Here is a 23,684-nt window from a genome sequence, read left to right on the forward strand (position 1 = left end):
AGATACGAGTCGTCACTAGGTCGATTTTTTGTCTTGAGTTACGAGCCAAAATTCGAAATACGAGCCATCAAAGAGCTTGTCCCCACACATTCCGAGGAACTGACGACAGAGGAGTTGACGGAACTACATACGCAGCAACATATGGAGGTTCTGCAGGAGATCGGTATCGCGGAGGAGGTTCTCTCTTAAAGTGAGATAAAGGAAGTGTTTGCAATGTGGAAAAAAATTTCGAACTTTAAAGAAAAGAAACACCCTGAAAAAATTACAACTGATCATACAGTGGCGCTATTTAATGACACTTGCCTAACGCCTGACTTTATTGAAAACAAACTGAACTTGCAGCTGCGCTATTTAATGTCTCTTGCCTAACACCTGACTTTATTGAAAAGAAACTGAACTTGCAGCTGCGCTATTTAATGTCACTTGCCTAACACCTGACTTTATTGAAATGAAACTGAACGTGCAGCCGCGCTATTTAATGACACTTGCCTAACTCATTTCAGAAACATTCTAAAGGGGAGGACTAAACAAAGCTCCTTGGACAGGTTTCTATTGAAATGCCCTGCAAATGAAAGTGATGAAAACATGGCAAAAAAGAAAAAACTAGTGAAAAAGAAAATTAAGTTAAGCAAAAGTGAAGTGAAAGAAAAAAAACATTACAATACGCTAATCGGCTTTGCCAACGTCTGTTTATTTCTTTAGATTCTCTTTTATGTATTAGGTTTTATTTTGTTTGTATACAATATTTGTTCATTATAAATACATTTTTCTTATGTTGAAAACATTTAACAAAAAATTGGGGTTGTTTTTTGGGGGCTGGCATGAATTAATCTCATTTCAATTAATTTCAATGGGGAAAATTAATTTGAGATACAAGCATTTTGACTTACAAGCTCGGTCACGGAACGAATTAAACTCATATCTCAAGGTATCACTGTATATACTCTGGGGGTGGGGTCTCGGATGGTCATGCGGTCCCTACCAACACTGGCTGCAGCAGCTCTGTGATGTCACACTTGCCATACAAAGCCTATCATGGAAGTTATTTTTGGATTTTTTGATGTTCAAAACCCCGAAATTGATTCATATATTGCGAAAAACAGACCACAAAACTCTACAAAAAAAATAAATAAAATACCAAACATAACAGATGCCTATCCAAGGTTGGTATTGACTCTGCGCCCAGTGCTTCCAGAAGAGGCATCAGTTCTCAGTGACCCCAAACTGGATATGCAGGTTAGAAAACTTGGATGGATCAAGGATATAATTTCTATTCCTCATCAACACAGCATTAAAATGGATAGACCAAACCTTCAGCAAAAATGTTTTTCCTTTGTTAAAACTAGTTTAATCTTCAGAACCAAAAGAAGCAAAGAATACAGTGAAAATAATGCAGCTTTTACGAGACACAAGGAGTTCAAGGATAATTCTGAGAGGCAAAGGAAATAACCAGGAGATGACAAAGGGAAGCCAAAAATCATAGAACTGAAAGAACAGAGAGATCACAGGGCAAAAAAAAGAATAGTCAAAAAGGGTTAAAAAAAAAGAAAACAAATCTGATGCTATCACTAATACAGCAAAAGAGGAGAATACACCAAGAGATAATTCAAAAAGGAACTACCATCATGTTGATATTGTGACGATCATGATCATGTGACAGTTTTTTTTTCATTATTAATAAATTTGCAAATGTTTATTAAAATATGTTTTTACTTTGTCATTGTGGGTTATTGAGTGAACACTGATGAACAAAAATGGCGATTTTATCAATTTTAAAATTAAATCTACAACACAATGAAGTGTGCAGAAAGAGAAGGGGTCTTAATACTTTCTGAATCCTCTGTATGTATGTACAGTATGTCCATTGTAAGAGATGGCCGGAACGCCCCTGAAATGGAAGGATGGGGGAAGGCAGCTTTTCCAGAACACTGCCTCCCCCAAAACACTAGATGGCAGCTCCCCTGGAGAGTAACGGTGCCCTGGATTCCCACAGGGCATCTTGGGACTTGGAGTTCGGTTTCTCAGTCCTGTTGGGCAGGGGTCCCCAACCCCCGGTCCGCGGCCCACTACCGGTCCGCAGCCGTCTGACAGCCAGGCCGCGAGAGGACTGCCGGCAACGGCGACTCACTCAGACTTTTCAGAACGCTTGGCGGGCGGGGCTTTGCAGCGGTGCAGAGAGAGGAGAGAGACCGAGGTGAGAGACCATTACAACAAAGTATTTTTATGGTCCCGACAGTTTCCCCATATGACATGAGTCTATAGAAATCGCGTTACTACGAAGTACATTCAACAGATGCTTTCATTACAACGAAGTGACCTTGAAATGCTTGAACAAATCATCCACAGAGCAGTTAGATCTGTAGTTGCAGCTCAGTTGTGCACGTTTGCACAACGATCCCCAAACAGAAACATTGTAAAAAAATCTTTCTTCGAACTTTTCTCGTACTGTTTTTTTTTTTTTTTTTTGCTGTTTTTGTTGCCTGTGGTTTTCATTGATTCCTTTTGCTTATTGCTTGTCAACATTTGAAAAACATCCATTGGAATTTAACTCATTGTCACCCTCCTATAGAAACGGCAGACACGAAAAAAAGATAGCAGTGTTAAGGTTTGTGATGTGCAATCTGTTGGACTGGCAAATGTAAAGCATATGTCTTTGTTATATGCAAAAAAAGAAGAAAAATCTCAGATTGCAAATGTATGCGAACTGCTTAATAACTTTAATAATAATAGAAATGTTATGTAAATTGTGTATAAAACTGCCCCTCCCCAACCCGACCGGTCCGTGGAAAAATTTGCATCTAATAAAGTGGTCCTTGCTGTCAAAAAGGTTGGGGACCACTGCTGTTGGGTACCGAGGGCGCCCGCCAGGAGGAGCTGTGAGAGGACCGGAGGAGCCATGCCTCATCCATAGCCCGGAAGTATTACCAATTCACGAGGACAGGAGCCCTGAAGTACTTCCAGTCTGATTAAAGAACTTTAATTCTCCGTCTGACCTGGAAGTGCTGGCAAGTCACATGGATGAAAGAGTAGAAGCACTTCCAGGTCAAGGACTATTTAAAGGTCTGTTGGAGACCCAGCAAGTGAGCCGGAGAGATTTCAAGAATAAAATATTATTGTGTTTATTGTGGTGGAGGTGCTTTGGGCACTATTTATTTAAAGAAAGGAAATTAAACAACTTCTTGGTGCTTTTAAAATGTGTTGTCAGTGTCTGTGTGTCGGGTTAAGCGCTGGTATAGCGTCATCTAGTGTTACACCATCTATTGACATCACCTACTTATTCTCCATATTTTTGCAATCCTTTATTCATCTGTTAAATTGCCAGATGTACACATTTTCAATAATTTACTGAAACCTCTCAACTAAATTATAAGGCAGGACGTAAACCTATTTTAGTATGGTTATATAGAACCTACTAGAACATAAAGTGAGGTCAGACTTAAGTGTTAAGGCAAATTTATGGGGACACATTTGTGGGTTTGATCCCCATATTATGAGGGCCACTACAAAGTACAAAGTATGAGTGAATACTAAAGGAGCTGAATCTTTTAGCCAGTGCAGGCTAAGACTAAGAGATATAAAACAACTATTTAATCATAGAACGGAATACATAAAGTGGGCAATGGCTGTTATTACACATACATGTACTTCAGCAAGGACTCAAGTGGAAGACAGTTAGGAGAAAATTTCATATAAATGTTAGAAAACATTTTATCACACAGAGAACAATAGGCACCTGTAAGAAAGCAGCAACTTGAGATCATTTCATCCTGGCACATCTTAAGGCCATGTCACATTACACTACTGTCACAGTGATTTTCAGTTGTAGACTTCATGTACATTTATTGTGCGATGAAGGCAATCACAATATAATTCTGTGACCATCAGTAATGTAGTGTGACACACTCAGAGACTCAGTCCAACCAGGCTACACCTTACCCCAACAGTCTACAATGTGTCTTAAGTTGTAGGGTGGGCTCTTTGTGCAAAAGAACTGACAACCAATGAATTGCTCATCCGGAGGTAAAATCCATTCAAATGTAGTGATGAGGAAAAAGGAAAGTGGATGTTTTGGACCTCATAAACAGAAAAGAAGTTCATCTGTCTGATATCTTATGTTTAATGTACCACAATAGAATGAATAAAAGAAAAAGAAGGACAGAGACTGCAGCTGGAATCACTGTATCCGTAAAGCCCTTGCATGGGTATAGGTTCCAGGAAGAAACACATTATTGGCCTTCAGAAAAAGAGGCATGATTGTGATGCTTTGGAAATGTGAAACTGTGACAGAAAGACATCTTTCGGTTGGCAAATATAATATACCCTGCAATTTCTAGCTGCATAATCTGATGAGATCAGCAACAGCAGTCATCAGGTTTGACATCCTCTCCAAGAAGAAGTCAAGTCACGTGATGCTGGCATAAACTATTAAGACTTATTTAGCTAAACGTTGTCTTTTTGTTTTCTTCTTCAACGTTTCTTGCACTTTAAAATTTCTCTCTGTATATAAAGTTTGAGTGAGGGAATCCCTTTAATCCAGGGGTTCAATAATAAAATAGAAAAAATTAATTATAATGAAGGCAGTGCATTAGGAGTACATGGGGCTAACAAACATTGTGTGTAATATTGGTAAAATAACCAACAATAACCAACAGGCTATTGCTATGTACTGCAAATATGATGATAAAAAATAATAACAGAAAGACCAAGTTGGAAAAGCCCAGTGGGCAACCAGGCTTAATCTGCTAGGCTTTCATTTGGATTCTATAGTACTAGGGTGTTGTACCGTGTTAGCCATTATGAATGTACAGAAAAGCCAAGCAAAATGACACCTTTTATTGGCTAACTAAAAAGATTACAATATGCAAGCTTTCGAGGCAACTCAGGCCCCTTCTTCAGGCGAGATGTAATACAGGAACTGGAGTTCCCTGTGTTTATATACACACTCTAGGACAAGAAATAACATTGGTAAATATTTAAATGAGAAATTTTAAATGTAAAAAATTAATAGATTCATTCAGGCTAGGGTTAATTTAACAAGAGAGAGAAGAACAATGTATTGTCAAGATCTTTGGACAAGATAACTGTCCAACAAAGTCTTTTGAAGTTTGTAATGAGTTTTTTCAAAATAATGTGGGTCTGTAGTCAGGTTGTCTGTCACTCTGAGAGATGTAAACAATCCTCATATCTGGCCATAAAACTCTTGTCTTTATTCAATCCATGTTGTAATATATTACATTTTAGCATAAGTTTAACTTCCCATTCTTTTCTCTCTTGCTGTGTTTTGAAGTTGCCCATAAGCACTGTGACTTTAAAGTCCCTCTCACAGTGTCCATGGCTGTTCAAGTAAGCCGCTAAAGGGACATCTGTGTTGCCATGTTTAATGTGGAACCTGTGTAAATTCATTCTCTGGCGGAGTGTTTGTCCAGTTTCTCCCACATAGAGTGCAGTGTCAGGACATTTCATGCAGAAAATTAGGTAGACTATATTACAACCCCAAATCAGAAAAAGTTGGGACAGTGTGGAAAATGTGAATAAAAAAAGAAAAAAGCAAGTTATAAATTCTCCTCAAATTTTATTTCATTGCAGACAGTATGAACACAAAATAATTCATGTTTTTTTTTGTCAACATCATTTGATTTGTAAATAAATATCCATTCTTGCCATTCAGGCTTGCAACACATTTCAAAAAAAGTTGGGACAGTACAGCATTTACCACTTTGTACAGTTCCCCTGTCTTTTAACAACACTTAAAAGACATTTAGGCATTGAAGAAATCAAGTGACTAAGTGTTGCAGGTGTTAGTTTGTCCCATTCTTCCTGCAAACAACGTTTTAGGTGCGCAATAGTACGGGGTCTTCGTTGACGCATTTTTCATTTCAAAATGTGCCAAACATTATCTATAGGAGACAAATCAGGGCTGCAGGCAGGCTAGTCAAGTATCCACGCCCTCTTCTTACGCAGCCATGCCTTTGTTATGCGTGCAGTATGTGGTTTGGCATTGTCTTGCTGAAATAAGCATGGGCATCCCTGGAAAAGACGTCGTCTTGAAGGCAGCATTTGTTCCTCCAAAACTGAGATATACTTCTCAGCATTGATGGTGCCATCGCAGAAGTGCAAGTTACCTTTGCCGAAGGCACTGACACAACCCCATACCATGACAGACCCTGGCTTTTGGACTTGTATCTGGTAACAGTCTGGATGGTCCCTTTCCTCTTTGGTCCGCAGCACACAGCGTCCATTTCTTCCAAAAAAGATGTGAAAAACCGATTCGTCTGACCACAATACACGTTTCCACTGCACAATGGACCATCCCAGATGCCTCCGAGCCCAGAGAAGTCGACGGCGCTTCTGGACTCTATTTATGTAGGGATTCCTTTTGGCACAGTACAGTTTTAGCTGGCATTTCCTAATGTAACTACGTACTGTAGTGCTTGAGAGTGACTTCCTGAAGTAGTCCTGAGCCCACGCAGTTATATTATTTATTGATGAATCACGGTTTTTAATGCAGTGCAGTCTGAGGGCTCGGAGATCACGGCCATTCAGTTTAGGCTTGCGCCCTTGGCCTTTGTGCACGGTAATTTCTCCAGATTCCCTGAATCTTTTCACTATGTTATGCACTGTAGAGGGAGAAATGCCCAAATCTCTTCCTATCTGTCTTTGAGAAACGTTTTTCTTCATCATTTCAAAGATTTTTGACCGCACTTGGTGGCAAACTGGCGATCCTCTGCCCATCTTTGCTCCTAAAGGAGTAGGCCTTTCATCGATGCTGCTTTTGTACCGAATCATGATTGCAATCACCTGTTAACATCACCAGTTTCAAATCACATCATTATTTAGTTATTATACCTCATTACTACCCCTTAATTGCCCCCATCCCAACTTTTTTTGGAATGTGTTGCAAGCCTGAATGGCAAGAATGGATGTTTATTTACAAATCAAATGATGTTGACAAAAAAAAACATGAATTATTTTGTGTTCATACTGTCTGCAATGAAATAAAATTTGAGGAGAATTTATAACTTGCTTTTTCTTTTTTTATTCAGATTTTCCACACTGTCCCAACTTTTTCTGATTTGGGGTTGTAGATGATCTGCAGGAAAATGATTCCTTTATGTGATGTTGAAGTCGGCAGTGTGGTATAAATATATGGTCTGTTTCATAGATATGGGTACATGTTTTGCATCTTTTCTGTAGGCATGGAGATGTGCCATTTTCTGTTGGTTCACTTAGGGAGCTTCGGAAGGTTTGGTGGTTGTCTGTATGCCAGGAGGGGAGGTTCAGAAAATACATTTTTCAGTGTTTGGTCATTGTTTAGTATTGGCTGAAGTTCTTTTATAATTTTTCGAAGTGGATTCTAGAAATGGTTGCACTCTGTATTAGAAACTGACAAATTCTCTGTATGTTAGCAGTTTGCTTCCTGCATATCATATCTTCCACTTTTCAGTCTATAAAAATTCTCTTAATTAAATCGGAGTCTCCGAGTTTGTTTGTCGATTTGTTTGCATGTGCATTACGTAAAGTGAGGTCTATCCAGGCAACTGCCTCTGCTTTGAAGTTGAGAAACAGATCAACAAACAGATAATAAATTTAAAGACTGAATACAGACAGTTGAAAAATGAAAAAAAAAAAAATATATATATATATAATAGTTTCTTAGATTTGGAAGCTTCTATGGAAACCACATATTTCAAAGAGTATCACACACTTTGATTTGCTGACCCAACACAAAAGCAGGCAACATATCAAACAAAATCAGAAATTAGATTCCAGCACCTATTGTTGAATTGAGACTGGGTGTTACTTTATGCCATTTTTTTCAAATTATCATTTGTTCCATGGAAATTTAGGGAGTGTGTCAAAGCAGTCTAAAACAATTCCTTTTAAGACTAAAGACATATGGATATCATTATTAATAATACATGCTGATTTGAACATTGTTCAGAGACACCGTATTCTTATTTATGAGGTGCTCTGAAACTAGATTGAAATTTAGCCAGACAACATTACAACTGAAAACTTTTCATTGTAATTAAATGGTTTAAATAAAAAAAATATACAAAATATAATTCTGTAGTGCACACTGTATGTATAATTCAAAATACAATTTTTTGCTTCTGTTATTATTTCTCAAATACATTTGCTCTGAAAACAAAATAAATATGAGAGCATACATTGGACTGACCTACTTTGGTTGTATCTACACTGCTTAAAAATATTAAGGGAACACGCAATCATCCCAGTCGAACACCAAGTCAGTGAAGCTTCAGGGATATCAGTCTGCCCAGTTAGGAAGGATAAGCGACTGTGAATCAACTTCACCTGCTTTGGTGCAAATGAAAGTGACAACAGGGACACTGGAGAGGTGACAGCAAGACACCCGACAAAAAGGGAATGGTTTTGCAGGTGGTGGCCACAGATAATTGCTCTCTCCTTGTCCTTCCTGGCGGATTCTTCTCTAGTTTTGCATTTTGCTAGTGTCCTTGTCACTACTGTTACCATGAGGTGGTACCTGCAGCTGATTCAGGTTGCACAAGTAGTGCAGCTCCTTCAAGATGGAACATCCATATGTGTCGTTGCAAGAAGTTTTGCCATGTCTCCCAGCACAATCTCAAGAGTATAGAGGAGATACCAGGAGATGGGCCATTACACAAGAAGAGCTGGACAGGGCTGTAGCAGTGCCTCAACCCAGCAGCAGGACCAGTATCTGCTCAAGAAGGACACTGCCAGAGCCCTACAAAATGACAAAATGAGCTGGCTACTGGTGGGCATGTTTCTGACTAAACTGTCAAAAACAGACTCCAAGAGGATGGCATGAGGGTCCCAGACCTGTGCTCATAGCCCATCACTGTGTAGCTCGATTGGCATTCACCACAGAATACCACAAATGGAAGCTCCGTCATTTGCACCCTGTTTTCTTCACTGATGAGAGCAGGTTCACAATGAGCAAACGTGACAGATGTGAAAGAGTCTGAAGATACTGTGGTGAACGTTATGCAGCCTGCAATATCATCCAGCATGACCAGTTCTGCAGTCAGTCAGTGATGGTCTTGGGAGACATATCCTTGGAGGGTCGCACCTCCATGTGCTAGCCAATGGTACCCTGACTGCTGTTAGGTTCCGGGATCGAATCCTCAGCGCCACCGTCAGACCTCATGCTGGTTCAGTGGGACCAGGGTTCCTCCTGGGGCAGGACAATACCCAGCCTCATGTGGCCAGAGTGTGTCGGCAGTTCCGGAATCATGAAGGCATTGATAGCATTGACTGACCTGCACGGTCCCCTTATCTGAATCCAACTGTGAACCTCTGAGATGTTATGCATTGGTATATCCGAAACCACCAAATAACACCATAGACTGTTCAGGAGCTCACAGATGCCCTGATCCAGGTCTGGGAGGAGATCCTCCATGACACCATCTGCCGTCTCATCAGGAGCATGCCCAGACGTTGTCGGGAGTGCATAAAGGCACATGGCGGACATACACACTACTGAGTCACATTATGAATTGCTGTCATGAAATTAAAATTCAAGTTGGATACAGCCTGTGATTTCGATTTTTGAGTTTGGTTTTTGGAGTGATGTTGCATCCAGCCCTCAACCGGTTGCTAATTTTCATTTCCATTGACCGTTGTTACATCATTTCGTTCTCAACAAATTACACAGTATTACTCAGTAAAGATTTTCCACTTGAATATTTCGTTCATCGAGATCCAATGTGTGATTTAAGTGTTTCCTTAATTTTTTTGGAGCTTTGTATATATTCCAGCATTATTCTGACCTGAAACATGATTTGGTATTCACCTAATGCCTAATAATACAACCCCAATTCCAAAAGAGTTGGGACAGTGGGGAAAATGCTAATAAAACCAAAGAGGAGTGATTTGTAAATTCCCTTCACTCTGTACCATACTGGAAACACTAAAAAAACATTGTTTAATGTTTACCTTGTGAATTGAATTGTTTTTTTTTTTTGGAAGTATACATTTAAGCTCTCATATTTTCTTGCTGGCAGCCGCTCCTTCTTATATGATGAGTTAACCCAAATTCAAGATCACTCATTATCAAAGACTTACTTGCGCTCATTCGTCTTTTTGAACTGTTTCAGATTAACTCCTTGCTTCAGCTTATACTACATTTCAGCTTTATCAAAACCGTAAATTAAAATCCTTCATTCCATACTATGAAATCCACTATTCAAGGAGTATATGTGAGGTGATCCACTCCCATGAGTACTTGGGAGTCCACATTAATGACAGACTGTACTGGTCTTGGAACACAGAGGAACTATATAAGAAAGGCCAGAGCAGGCTCTTCTTCCTTAGTAAACTGCGTTCCTTTACTGTGGGAAGTGACATCCTTCACATGTTCTATAACTCTGTGATGACCAATGCAATTTTCTACACTGTGGTGTGATGAGAGGGTAACATCACTTCAAGAGAGACCCACCACATCAACAGGCTAATTAAAAAGGCAGGCTCAGTTATAGGATGCACTCTGGACACCCTGGAGGTCATAGCGAAGGAGAGAATTAAAACAAAACTGAGTGCCATTATGAACAATGCTGCACATCCTTTCTCTGATACACTAATACTGAGGTCTTTCAGTAAATGTGTGTCAAGAAACACTACGAGGGCTCCTTTATATCAATAGCAATATGCCTGCATAACGCCACACTTTTCTTTTTAATTTTCTTGCTTTTAAAGTTGTTCTGCGTTTTCAAACCAAAGTATGTGTGCATATTTATTTATTTAAAGAGCTTTTGTAAAAAGCCAAATTTTCCCTGGGGACAAATAAAGTAAGTAAGTAAGTTTGTTTGTTTGTTTGTTTGAGCCCTGCGGTGGGCTGGCGCCCTGCCCGGGGTTTGTTTCCTGCCTTGCGCCCTGTGTTGGCTGGGATTGGCTCCAGCAGACCCCCGTGACCCTGTAGTTAGGATATAGCGGGTTGGATAATGGATGGATGGATGGAGTAAGTTTGTTTGTTTGCTAATTCGTTTGTTCGTTCTGTGCATCTAGATATCCATTGAAATTGTTGGATAATCTCACAATAACTATGAGCCATATGCATTTCATTTCACTCTAACTGGTATGATCTGGGATTGGGATGGGCTTATTATACTGGAATGCATTATTCCATTTTTTATATTTGGAATTATCAAATTGATCTCAGAAAAACCTGAGATAAGCAACAGTTATCTTCTTGGAAAACATCCACAGTCTTTCCTTATGAGGTCATTAAGCCAAGTAAAAGAACACCTACTGTCAGTGATTAATTTGGGATTGCTGTGACCTTCTGGAGCAAGTTTATTGAATAGGGAACAACTTTGTTAAGTTTTCTCTAACTGTACATCAAGGTACTATTGTAGTATTATTCTAGTATTATTGTAAATAATAACTAAAATGAAAACTATTAACATTTTCATAAACTGAAATAAAACAATTAACAAAGATGAAATAAAAAACTAAATTTATATGAAACTTACAGTAGCTGAAAGGAATAACAAATAAACTAGTAAAGTAAAAAGCATATTTTAAATTTTTCTCACAGCTGAACTTATGCACAATAACACGTATTATAGTCCAGGGCGCCATGGGCTGCAGTGGCCCTGAAATTCATAAAAATTTATAAAGAAATATTTGTTCTTTGTTTTTAAAAGAATTATTCTACCTGCTAGACTCACCAATTGAGTCCACTGTAAATCCTTTACGCCTATCCCTGAGACAAGTCTAGTTGCACACACACCGTTACATATTTGGATCTGTTCAATGTTATGTGTATTTTATGTGCCTTTTTGTTTGATTGTTGAGTTTATGTGATTACTGGTTGCTCTATAATAACCCTAATGATATATTAAACTTCCCTATAAGAAAAAAAAACATTTGATTTGAAATGAAAGAGTTCCATATTTATAGCACATATACACCGCATAGTAGCATAGCATATTATCCTTATATCTACCATCATGAATCAAAGATTTGCCATCTATTACATCTCCTTTCATGGCAACAACAGAGTTGATTTTTACTGTTAAATATGATTTTCAGCATTTGATTATATTGAAAGACTTAAATTGTTGTTAACTGTTAGCTTTTGACCTTAGCACTCTTAGAAAGTATCTTAAATAAATTCTCTTGATCTGTGACCCTGCTGTTACTTTTGCACAAGGTCAAGTATTGATAAGAACCAGTGTAATCCAGAGTAGCAGACTTCTAGGTCCGTTTATCAGTAATGACATGAGAATTGCCTACTAATCATGTACTCCTACAATTAAAATGTATTTAAGAAGTGTACTCAATAGCTGTAATTCAGTAGTCTCCTTCATGGTAGTGCAGTTACTCCACGTGCGTGTCAATAAAGGTATTCTCCCCATCCTGACATTGCTCCATGTATTGGCATTATAAGCAAAGTCAGGAAATTTGGTTATCCAAGTTTGTATTCAGCATATCATCTCTGTTTAGCTTGGCTGACTATCGCTAACAACCACCAAGTCAGTATGCAAACTTGGGGAGGAGATCGATGACCTGCTGTCCTTCACTGACCATTTGGCAACTGTCTCTTGGTCTTGCAGATTCACTGTATACAACATCTGCAAGATCAGGCCGTATCTGATGAGTATGCAGCACACGTCCTGGTCCTGGCATTGGCCTTGTCACATCAGGTACTATCATATGCTATCATGTGTTACCAATCCACTGCAGATGATTCAAAATGCCCTGGCATATCTGGTGTTCAACCAGCTGAGACTACAATATGTCACTAATCTTTTCAGATCACTACATTAGCTCCCTGTAGCTGGACATATTAAGTTCAAATCCTTGCCTACAGTGTAGACATTGGGTCAGTAACTACATATACGGAGACGTCTATGACAACAACAACAACATTTATTTATATAGCACATTTTCATACAAAAAGTAGCTCAAAGTGCTTTACATAATGAAGAGAAGAAAAATAAAAGACAAAATAAGAAATTAAAATAAGACAACATTAATTAACATAGAAAGGAGTAAGGTCCGATGGCCAGGGTGGACAGAAAAAACAAAATAAAAAAAACTCCAGAAGGCTGGAGAAAAAAATAAAATCTGTAGGGGTTCCAGGCCACGAGACCACCCAGTCCCCTTTGGGCATTCTACCTAACATAAATGAAATAGTCCTCTTTGTAGTTAGGGTTCTCACGGAGTCACTTGATGCTGATGGTCATACAGACTTCCATCCATCCATTTTCCAACCCGCTGAATCCGAACACAGGGTCACGGGGGTCTGCTGGAGCCAATCCCAGCCAACACAGGGCACAAGGCAGGGAACCCATCCTGGGCAGGGTGCCAACCCACCGCAGGACACACACAAACACACCCACACACCAAGCACACACTAGGGCCAATTTAGAATCGCCAATCCACCTAACCAGCATGTCTTTGGACTGTGGGAGGAAACCGGATCGCCCGGAGGAAACCCACGCAGACACGGGGAGAACATGCAAACTCCACGCAGGGAGGGCCCGGGAAGCGAACCCGGGTCCCCAGGTCTCCCAACTGCGAGGCAGCAGCGCTACCCACTGCGCCACCGAGCCGCCCGGTCATACAGACTTCTGGCTTTTAATCCATCCATCATTGTTGGAACATCATGGTGCTTTGGGTAGATGGTGGTGGCGCACGCCACCACCAACAGGACACCGGAAAAGGAAACAGAAGAGGTCCTATGTTCCTTTTTGCCCACTCTGGTCTACTGATGAATGAAATTTGTGATGTCACTTCTGTATGGCATCAAATATCAATCCAAACTTTTTTCATATATAGCTCCTATCTGGTAAAACGAGCTGCACACCTCCATTCAAAATTCCAGTTCCCTCAGTGTGATTAAGCAGTGTTTGAAGACTCTCTTGTTCTGTATATACCAGTCTAATCGATAATGGCTTTCTCAGGTTTTTGCAACCAAGGAAGTGTTACTAGCTTGCAATTTGTTCTGAGCTCTTCACTTGTCATGATCAATTTTGTACCCTTGTCCTGTAACACTTGCTCCTAAGCAGTCACCCAGACTGATGTTATTCAATTATGTTTCCTAAGTTGCTTAGAAAAAAAGAGTCTGCTAAGGAAAGAAATGTAAATGTAACACTTAACAGAACAGACAGTTGGTAAATCATTGGACTTAAAACCACAAGATCATCAATTCAGTCCTGATATCCAATGTATTACGTGACCCAGGAGAGGTCGCATAACCTGTAAACAACAGAAGGTAACTATTGTACTATAACTCTGCTCCATTATGGCACCAGTGAGGTGGTGTCATTTATAGAAATCTGTTAATAGAAAATAAAACGCTTCGATCAGACAATAACTTAGAGAGTGAAAACAACAGAAATGTGACAACAAGGTTTCTGCACCATGCCACAAATTTTAGTCTTTTAAATATTACATTATAATATGAACCTGATTTGCAATGTCAGCAAAGCACAGGTTGTGAACAGCCACAGTAATGCACTGCTGAAAACACAGGCCATAGACACCATGAACATCACGACTAGTTGTAATACATATATACACTTTTTATTTCAATAGAGTCTGTTTACCTTCATTATTTGATGGCTTTAGGGCTTCCACTGCATCCTGGATTTGTTCTGATCGATTTTTAAAAGCCGTTAGAAAGTCTCGAAGTGCAGATTCTGAAGTTGTTATTTTCAGACTAGAATATGACAAAAGTACATCTGTAAAATAAAAGACAAAGACATATGAAAAATTTTATTCTACAGTTAACTGAAATATGATAACATCAACTGCACTGAAGAAAGATAGTAACACAATGGGGCTACTTAGCTCTGTCTATCGGTCACTTAAGGCCTTGTTTTGTGTACATAGCAGTAACTGTGGGAACACAAGACATATCTGAGGATTGTTGTAAGAAAGTAAAGACATATTGGGAGATCTCAAAAAGGACTGGGATGTAGTCAGACAAAGCAAAGGATAAAAAACCTGAGATAAAAAAATTGAACCGGTAACCAAGAAAAAAAAGTAAGGTAAAAAATTAGACATAAGGAGTAAAATGAATTTGTAAGCAAAAGCACAAACCCAGCATTAGGGCCTACTTGAAGAAAAGGAAGAAAAAAACTAAATAATTAAAAGAAATTTGTTTTCTTTAACGTGTATCCCTGAGAGCTAATGAATACTGTGTCCATCGTGTATACACCATTACGAGGTCATAAGCGTAATGATCAAGGTCATGTGACTTCAAAAGGCGTTGCGTAGTGTGGTGAGTGGCTGGGGGCGGTACCCAGCCGGGACGCCTGGAAGGACCAGAAAGGGGGTAAAGCCTCGTCTGGACCACAAGAGGGCAGCTGCCCTGGTTAGTATGGGGACCATGGGAACAAAGCATGGAAGCTCAACCCTATAGGGGACTGTGGTCACCACCAGGGGCCGCCCAGATGCCTGAAAAGCCCTGGACGTCAGGACTTCCGCGTGCTGGCGGAAGGAAAACCAGGGACACCCGGAGTGCTTCCAGGTGCTCGTGCCACACCAGGAAGCTCATCTGGAGGCACCTGGAGCACATCCGGGTGGATATAAAAGGGACTGCCTCCCTCCATTTGTAAGCTGGAGTTGGGTGGAAGTGGAGGTAGCTCGGAGAAGAGGCGGTGAAGGAAGGTATTATGAGAGGCCTGGACTGAGGGTGCTTGATGCAGGGGCACTGGGTTGTGTGTGTGGTACTTCTGTAAATAGTTTTGTTAATATGAATAAATGTGTTTGTGGTTGTAAACCATCGGTGTCTGCCTGTCTGTGTCCGGGCTGGTTTTCACAGTATATAAAGAAAATAAAATGTAAGCAAAAATAAACTTTGTCAAATTACAGCAAAATAAAAAATAAATCAGAGACACGGAATACTCAAGTGAAATAACACTAACAATGCATTAATGTAACATTAACAAACGCTCTGTTTGGTTGTAACAATTAGATCGCCATTCTATCATTTCCAAGATAAATGAACTTTATTACAACAATCCTGAGGGAGTCTCACATAAGAACAGATCAGTTCTCTATGCCAGGTTAAGTAAGGTTAAGAGAGATTTCAGTTTTAAAAGTCGACAGTTAATAAAAGCATTAGTTTGCATCAATCAACATAAATATAAATAGTATAATCCATAACATGCCTTAATCAAAAGATCCCAAAATAGTTAAATATATTAAAAGTCTTTGGCAAACATCCTATCATTTAATATGAACTTCTTATATATAATACTACAGTTAAAAGTTTAAACGCCATAAGAACTCATCATCTCCATGGTAAATGTACTAGAAACAAATGGTACAGAAAGTGCATGAAAATCACACTCAAAACACTTTACAAACTCAAGCATAAAATTTTCCCTAACAATTCCTCCTTTTTTCTTATTTTTAGAACAACTAATTAAAGCTTTTTAACACCAAAGACAGCAATGCCAAAAAGTTAAGCTCCTCTTTAAAGTCTGCCCCCATGTCTGCTAGTTTGTTTAATTGCTGATTCTAAAGAATATACTTGTTTCGCGGTTTCATTCCGGGCCCACAATTGTTTAAGTCAGCAGCACATATACTGTACAAATGCCAGAAACACAACAGAACAGTAATCTATAGGAGAAAAATTAAATGACACAATTTGTTAAGTCAGTCCACTCCCGTGAGTGACCAATTTCCAAAGTAGTCCAACCAGCTATGACTGAAAGCTTGCTTAATTCCTCTTTCTTGCAAATTTCTCTTTCTTGCAATTTGCCCCGCTTCAATCTTGTCAGCCTTTAATTGTGTAGACATATGTGTTGTAGTGGCAGTAGTTGCATTTTCTCTTGTATAAATCTCAGAAACGTGCTTCTGTAAACTTTTGCATTGTTTAGGAGGTTCTAGATGTTGAAACTTGATAACAATTGCTGACCAATGCCAATGCCATAACTTTTCCTGGGTTAACATAACTGATTAATTCCCCTCTATCCAATAGATACTAGTTATATTGGTTTTGCAAACTGTACCTGGGTTTGTTATTTTGTCTATGATTAGATCCGTCAATAGTAGCATTGGGAGCAACACAGCCAGCTATATAGCATTTACTTCAAAAATTTCAAAACTCATCATATTACATTGCCAGTGACATTCATCCCATCTAATGTGTGTACAAGAATTACAAGAGCTAGGAATTCTTGTACAAACAAAACCAATCTTCCATCTATCACACAGACTCACATCCACAAAATTGCCCCATTCATTTATCTAGCTCTGGTCTGTACTAGGTTCCCACCAGTTTTTTCCACCAAAGGCAGACAGTATTTCTGCTGGGCAGTAGGTGTCATCTGCACCACTCTCATTGATACAAGACACCTGCCCCCCTTCAGGGACACATTGAGACTGCAAGGGTTGTACCCATGCTTTTTTTCAGTTTAAATGTTTAAAACCTTATCCCACCAACTGGAATCCTTGGTTTGTACTTGTTTTTATTTCAATTCACAAACTGCAGATCTGCACCCACTCTTTGTGTAAGGCATTATATATCTGGGCATGGGAAAGGAGAGAGGTTGGGATCATCTCCAGACAGAGGAGCAGCTTCAGCGACAGACTGCTGTCATTGTCCTGCTCCACTGACAGACTGAGGAGATCGTTCCTCTCTCACACTATACGACTCTTCAATTCCACCGGGGCAGGGTAACATACAAAGTTATTGTCTGTTATACCTGCATTTTTATCACTCTTTAATTTAATATTGTTTTTTTACCAGTATGCTGCTGGTGGAGTATGTGAATTTCCCCTTGGGGATTAAGAAAGAAAGAAAGAAAGAAAGAAAGAAAGAAAGAAAGAAAGAAAGAAAGAAAGAAAGAAAGAAAGAAAGAAAGAAAGAATCTATCTATCTATCTATCTATCTATCTATCTATCTATCTATCTATCTATCTATCTATCTATCTATCTATCTATCTATCTATCTATCTACTTACTGGTACAAACTAAGAACTTAAGTAAGACTTCGATTTTGGTACATATTAAAACAGACAAACTAAGTAAGCCCACAAAGTCCCTGTTCTAAATTATTACCAAAATCACATGCAACATTTCTTTGGTTATTTTCTTGTCCATATGGCAAATCACCAGCCTTTTCACTGGAAACTATGACAATCTCTTCATGTTTGTATCTTTTGAAAATGTATAAATTAATTTTCAGGATGTACTCTGAAGATCTACATATATTCAGATGAGGAGTGAGGAACTATAGAATCTGCATAGATGGGAACTTTTTCTGTTTCATGCATTAAATACAAAATTGAAATTTATTTGTGACACATTTAGTGAAGACACACTTGGTGATATGTGTGATGGAATGTACAGGTACACTGATTGACTGAAAAGCCAGCCTGGACACTACCAACTTTTTAAAGAAGATGCCACCACAATTTAATATAGTTGATTACCTCCCCACCCCCCCCCCCCCAAATCACTGTCATTCCATCAGCAGCACCTTCAGCACTTTAAATGTAGTGAGCACTCAGTGCATCTCCTCCTCTGTCCATCCCTCCACTTGATTGCGTGTCTGCCACTCAGTCCGTGCAGCCGTGCGCTGAAAATCAATTTGGTCCTAGCTTAAAAATGTTTCCCGTTCTTTATCATTTGTAGATTTTGCTTAAAAGGATGAACTAGAAATGTCATTCAGTCTGCATGAGCTGCTGTTAAAAATGCTGCCCTTCCTGATGATAATGTGAAAATTTAAACTTGAATTGAACCTTGTAATCAGCAGGTTTCTGCCTACTGAATGAATTTAATTTGCTGCTGGAAGGAACTTTTGATTTAAGAGCTATAGACGATTTGTTTGAAAGTGACAATTTAAATAATTAAGGTGAATCCAAGGATCAAGTAGAGAGCAGGGAAGAAAAAAGTTATTCATCCATACATCTATTTCCTAAACCAATGAACCCATGTTTAGGGTTGAAGGGGGCCGGCGCCTATCCTAGTTATATTGGGTGTAAGGTAGGAAACAAACCTGGACAAAGGCGATTTACAATTAAAAATTTACCTAACACCTACCTCTTTGTCTACAAAAAATACTATTTTTTTAATCCTCAGTTTTGGAAATTAATGAAATCTACATAAATAAAATCATAGTCTGTTTGTTCAGGCAGAGTGGTGGCTCTGAGGCTAGTGATATGTGCCATCAATCAGAAAGTTGCTGGTTCAAATCCTGGAAATGCCAGAAGCGACTCTACTCCATTGGGTCTTTGAACAAGGCCCTAAACCTGCAATTGCTTCATCCTTGGTATGATTAAATCTGCATCTAGCCCTTATATGAGGTCCTCCAATTTACAGGGAAATCTTAGGGGATGGTGGCAGGATTTTCACTCCAGCCACCATAAAAAACCTCGCACTGTTCCATTATGGTGCTGAAGTATCACCTACTGCATTTGGGTCCTAATCCAGGTGGTTCTGCATGTGGTGGGTGTGGCAACGCGCTATCAGTGCATGCTCCCAACCTCTGTTTGTCATGCAAAACTAAAAATTTTGGGGGATTGGGGAGAGGGGCTATAATGGAGAGGGTCAAGTGAAAAACCGGTGCTGATTTGGGGACTAAAATTCCCATTAGGTAACAGGAGTGCAACTGGAGCTGATGGGATTATTAGTAAACACAGAGTTTTGTACCGGCCAAAGAGGGACCACACGTAAGACTGCAGGTACAGCTATGGTCTGAGTATGTCATTGGGTTTCTTTGTGGGTTGTGTATTGCCAAATTGAATTTCTAAAAGAGTTTATCCCTGCTTATTTTCATCTACTGTAAATACTCATGTTTAAGTTCTCTCGCTTGATTTTACCATATACAGTAATTTCCGGTATTTTATGTCGGACGTATAAGTCAAATGTGGAAAACTGACACTATTGGTCCAAGAGATTATGATATGCTAACACCCACCTGAGAGAGTAAACAAGGAGCACACTGTCTTTTTTTTCTATGTATTGTGCCCACATGACCACACGGTAATACCCGAACTATTCCGAAGCGACGTTTGCACCGTTTTGTGTTTTTTGTATATCACACCCTCATACCCCTTTATCGTAAGAGCATCCCTTATCTACGATGGAGCTATCGATCAGAAGAAAATATGAAGCTGGTTTTAAATTAAAAGTCATTCAAGTGGCAAAAGAAATTGGTAACTGCGCTGCTACAACAAAATTCGATGTGTTTGAGAAACTGATGTGAGATTGGAGGAAGCAAGAAGATGTAAAAAAAAAAAAAAATAAAGTGTATTTTTTAACAGACGTATAAGTCGGGGTCTGATTTTATGATTGAGTTTTTGGGTTTCAAGACGCGAGTATATACAGTAGATCTTTTTCTAAGAAATATACAGGTACAAATGGGGTATATGATATTGGCAAACCCTTAAGGAGCAATGTTCTTTACTCAGAAAACTTTTAAAACTCAAAAAACACTTTTTAGTGAGTTTAGCATTTGCAAAACAAAGTTCAACATCAATTTCGTGAAACTATACGCAGATGGAAACTCACCACTATCTATTATTTTGTGATTTTTTTGCTCAGAATAAAGCAGGTTTGGATGGACAGATGGATTAATAGATGGATGGATGGATATTATACAGTACATAACCAACTGTGCGAGATTTTGGACGCCTGCTCTGTGTTGATAAAACGTGCAGGTAATAACTTTAATGCACTGTGTGGAAGTGACAATAACTTCGAAAACTGAAGACACAACAATTTTGAAAAAAGCAAAACGTTACATATCACTAAGTGCGTAAGAGACATGCCAAGTTGCTGTTCAAAATAAGGTAGAAAGAGAATGACTGAGGACAGCATTAGTAACTTTTACTGTTTAATGACAGCAGACATTTATTCAAGTCCATTTTAAAATGAGGTAGTTATAATTTTAGGCTTTGATGCCAATTTAGCATCATCATTTGTAGCAATCTTAAATCAACACTAAATAATCAAGTTTAAACCATCTTCACTATGGACTTAGTGCTGGTGCTGCATCCTGTAATAATATGGATACCTGAAGCAATGTCTGTGAAACACAGTCCCTCTAGCCCTGATACTGTATATGCTTTCTGCAGTTGAAAGATTCAATTATTCAACAAGCCATCCAGTTTATAAATGTGGGATTTAACACCTGCTTCTGGAACCACACTAAAGAAGGAAATACAAAGAACTACCATTAATTCTTACAACCCCACAAGGAGTTATGGCAATTATAGAATCCAGTTAAACACAAAAAGAAAAAAGTCTTGAATCATGACAGCAAACAAATTGATACAGTGGTAGCAGAGATGACACATGTGATAATACCAGTTCAGCCAGTATTGACAAAAGGGTCAACTTTTGAAAAACACACATGTATTTGCTTTTGTTCATTTTGTCATTTACTACTAAAATATGACAAACGTTTCTGTTTTAACAACGTGTTTACACAGATTATTGTAGAAACGGAACACACGTGAAATGCATGTGTTCCAAATAACAATCTATTATTTCCACTCTAAAATTCCAGCATTTCACTCCCAGATAATCAATCAAGGCATGAGCTGGGAAAACTTTGTGCTTGTCTTAACACTAGAATTACCAGAGCCTACGAAAAAACTCGTATATCCGGCCCACCTTAAATCGCTTCTTAAAACCTTTCTCACCTCTCCGCCAGCGTCTTTTGTCATCTAAATGTACTGATAAAGACATGCTGCCAGCAGCTGGCTATTCCATCCCCCCCAACGACTTAGAACGTAAACAGGCTTTTCCCAGCTCTTGCCTTGATTGATTATCTGGGAGTGAAGTGGAGTTTTAGAGTAGAAATAATAGATTGTTATTTGAAACATACGCATTTCATATGTGTTGCATTTCTACAGTAATCTGTGTAACCACATTGTTAAAACAGAAACGTGTTATATATTCTAGTAGCAATTGACAAAATGTAGGCATAAACTATATAATGTATGAAGCCTGAAGTCCAAATATCAAAGAAACACTTTCACAAAAGGTACAAAAAAAAGCCACCGCCAAAAAAACCCGCCTTAGTGTGAGACATTGATATGAATTAACTATCACTGCTTCCGTGGCGTAACAGTATCAGTCGCTGACTGGGAATCAGAAGGTCATGAGTTCGATCCTGCACAACTCCCATTTGAGAAGTGTTCTTATTTTCACTATTTTAGAATAAAAAGATACATTTGATTTCAGTCTGTAACAGCTGGTGTAATTTATGATATTTGTAAAGGTTAGCTTTATTTTTTTAAAATTCACTTTTCATTGTCTTAGTCGCGTTCAGGATCCATCCCTACCGCCCCCCACCTGACACTGCGGTTTTTACATAAAGACGCGCTATAGTTCTGCAGTGTATCACGATACATACGACCGCGTGTTTTTTCCCCCAGTATTGCCAGTCCCCACGTGTTGCTGTATGCTGTTTATTTTGTACTCCAGGACATGCAGAGAAAAGCATAGTAAAGAGCAGTAACTTCAGCGCTATATGCAATCATCAGACACTCCCCATCTGATGCTGTTTTCACATAAAGACGCGCTAAAGCTCTGCAGTGTACTTGTGACTGCATTGTTGTACCAATGCTTGCGAACTGAAGTGTCTGCATGCACTTTTCGTGGCATTATACGTGTATTTTTTGAGCATGCCCATGTAGCTCAAACACAGGAACATATGTTGATGTAAAAGTATAACAAAACAAGTGCACTTTTATTCAAGACTATAACCGAAGAAAAAAGAAAGCAAGTTACAGTAGGCGGTTGATATGACAGCTTGCGTGGTGGAATGCTAAGAACTGCTGATTTCCATTCTGTGCTATATAACTTAACATTTGAATCTGATGATTGCATATAGCGCTGTCTTGTTTAGTGTGCGCAAGAACATGCAGGTGGCCAGTTGCTGAGTGCTACAACGCACATTTAAAAAAAAGAAAGAGACAAATATATGTGACGTTTTGAAGAAATCATTTTATGATGCGAATAGTACCAATCAGAAAACACTGTCGAAGTAATGCAATATTATTTGAAAACGAACAGTGTCAGGTTGGGTGTGAAGTTATACTGGCGCTGTTTGAGTCAGATCAGAAGCTGAATAAGCTGAAAAAGCTCCTGTTCTGACTCTAAGTAAAAAAGCATGAATTAATCAACAGAAATAACCGCGATTGACATTTTAAAGTTAACGATTTACAGTGCATACCAATTTATAAATTCAATGTCCCTTTGAGGAAAAAAAAAACACTTTCTTCAAAGCTGGGAATCGAACTTGCGTCTCTGTGGCACAGTAAGGCAGTGGTGCTCCAAGTCAGCAAACCGCCCTTATAACTTATTTTTTTCAAGATCCATAACACACAGACAGACAGAGCACTGCGTAATACAGAGACAGACAGGCAGAGATATACAAACAAACAGGGAAGGCACATGTACTGAAAGAAAAAGCACTGAATAAGCTCACCCGCTCTAACATCACCCCTCCCCCCGATCTGACTCTCTAAGTAACAGCGCAAGTACAGACGCAAATCAAGTGCATGTGTGTACTGTATAATATTAACAAAAAGAGCAGCTTACTACTGAAAACGGCAAATATAGGAGTGAGTGGGGATCGAACCAGTACTCTTGATCACACTTGGTTTGCGTCTGTACTTGCGCTGTTACTTAGAGAGCCAGATCGGGGCAGGGGTGATGTTAGAGCGGGTGAGCTTATTCAGTGCTGCAGAAACAACGCACAT

The 23,684-nt window shown here is 39.1% G+C and overlaps 1 protein-coding gene across 1 annotated transcript in view; it reads right to left on the minus strand.

Annotated features, from left to right (window-relative positions):
* Positions 1 to 23,684, minus strand: part of LOC114654898 (uncharacterized) — a 352,238-nt gene that overhangs the window by 17,268 nt on the left and 311,286 nt on the right. Inside the window, exon 10 of the mRNA XM_028805743.2 lies at positions 14,562 to 14,696. Within this exon, the coding sequence (XP_028661576.1) occupies positions 14,562 to 14,696 (135 nt within the window). The remainder of the gene's footprint in view (positions 1 to 14,561; positions 14,697 to 23,684) is intronic.

Source organism: Erpetoichthys calabaricus, chromosome 7, assembly GCF_900747795.2.
Source record: "Erpetoichthys calabaricus chromosome 7, fErpCal1.3, whole genome shotgun sequence".
NCBI lineage: Eukaryota > Metazoa > Chordata > Cladistia > Polypteriformes > Polypteridae > Erpetoichthys > Erpetoichthys calabaricus.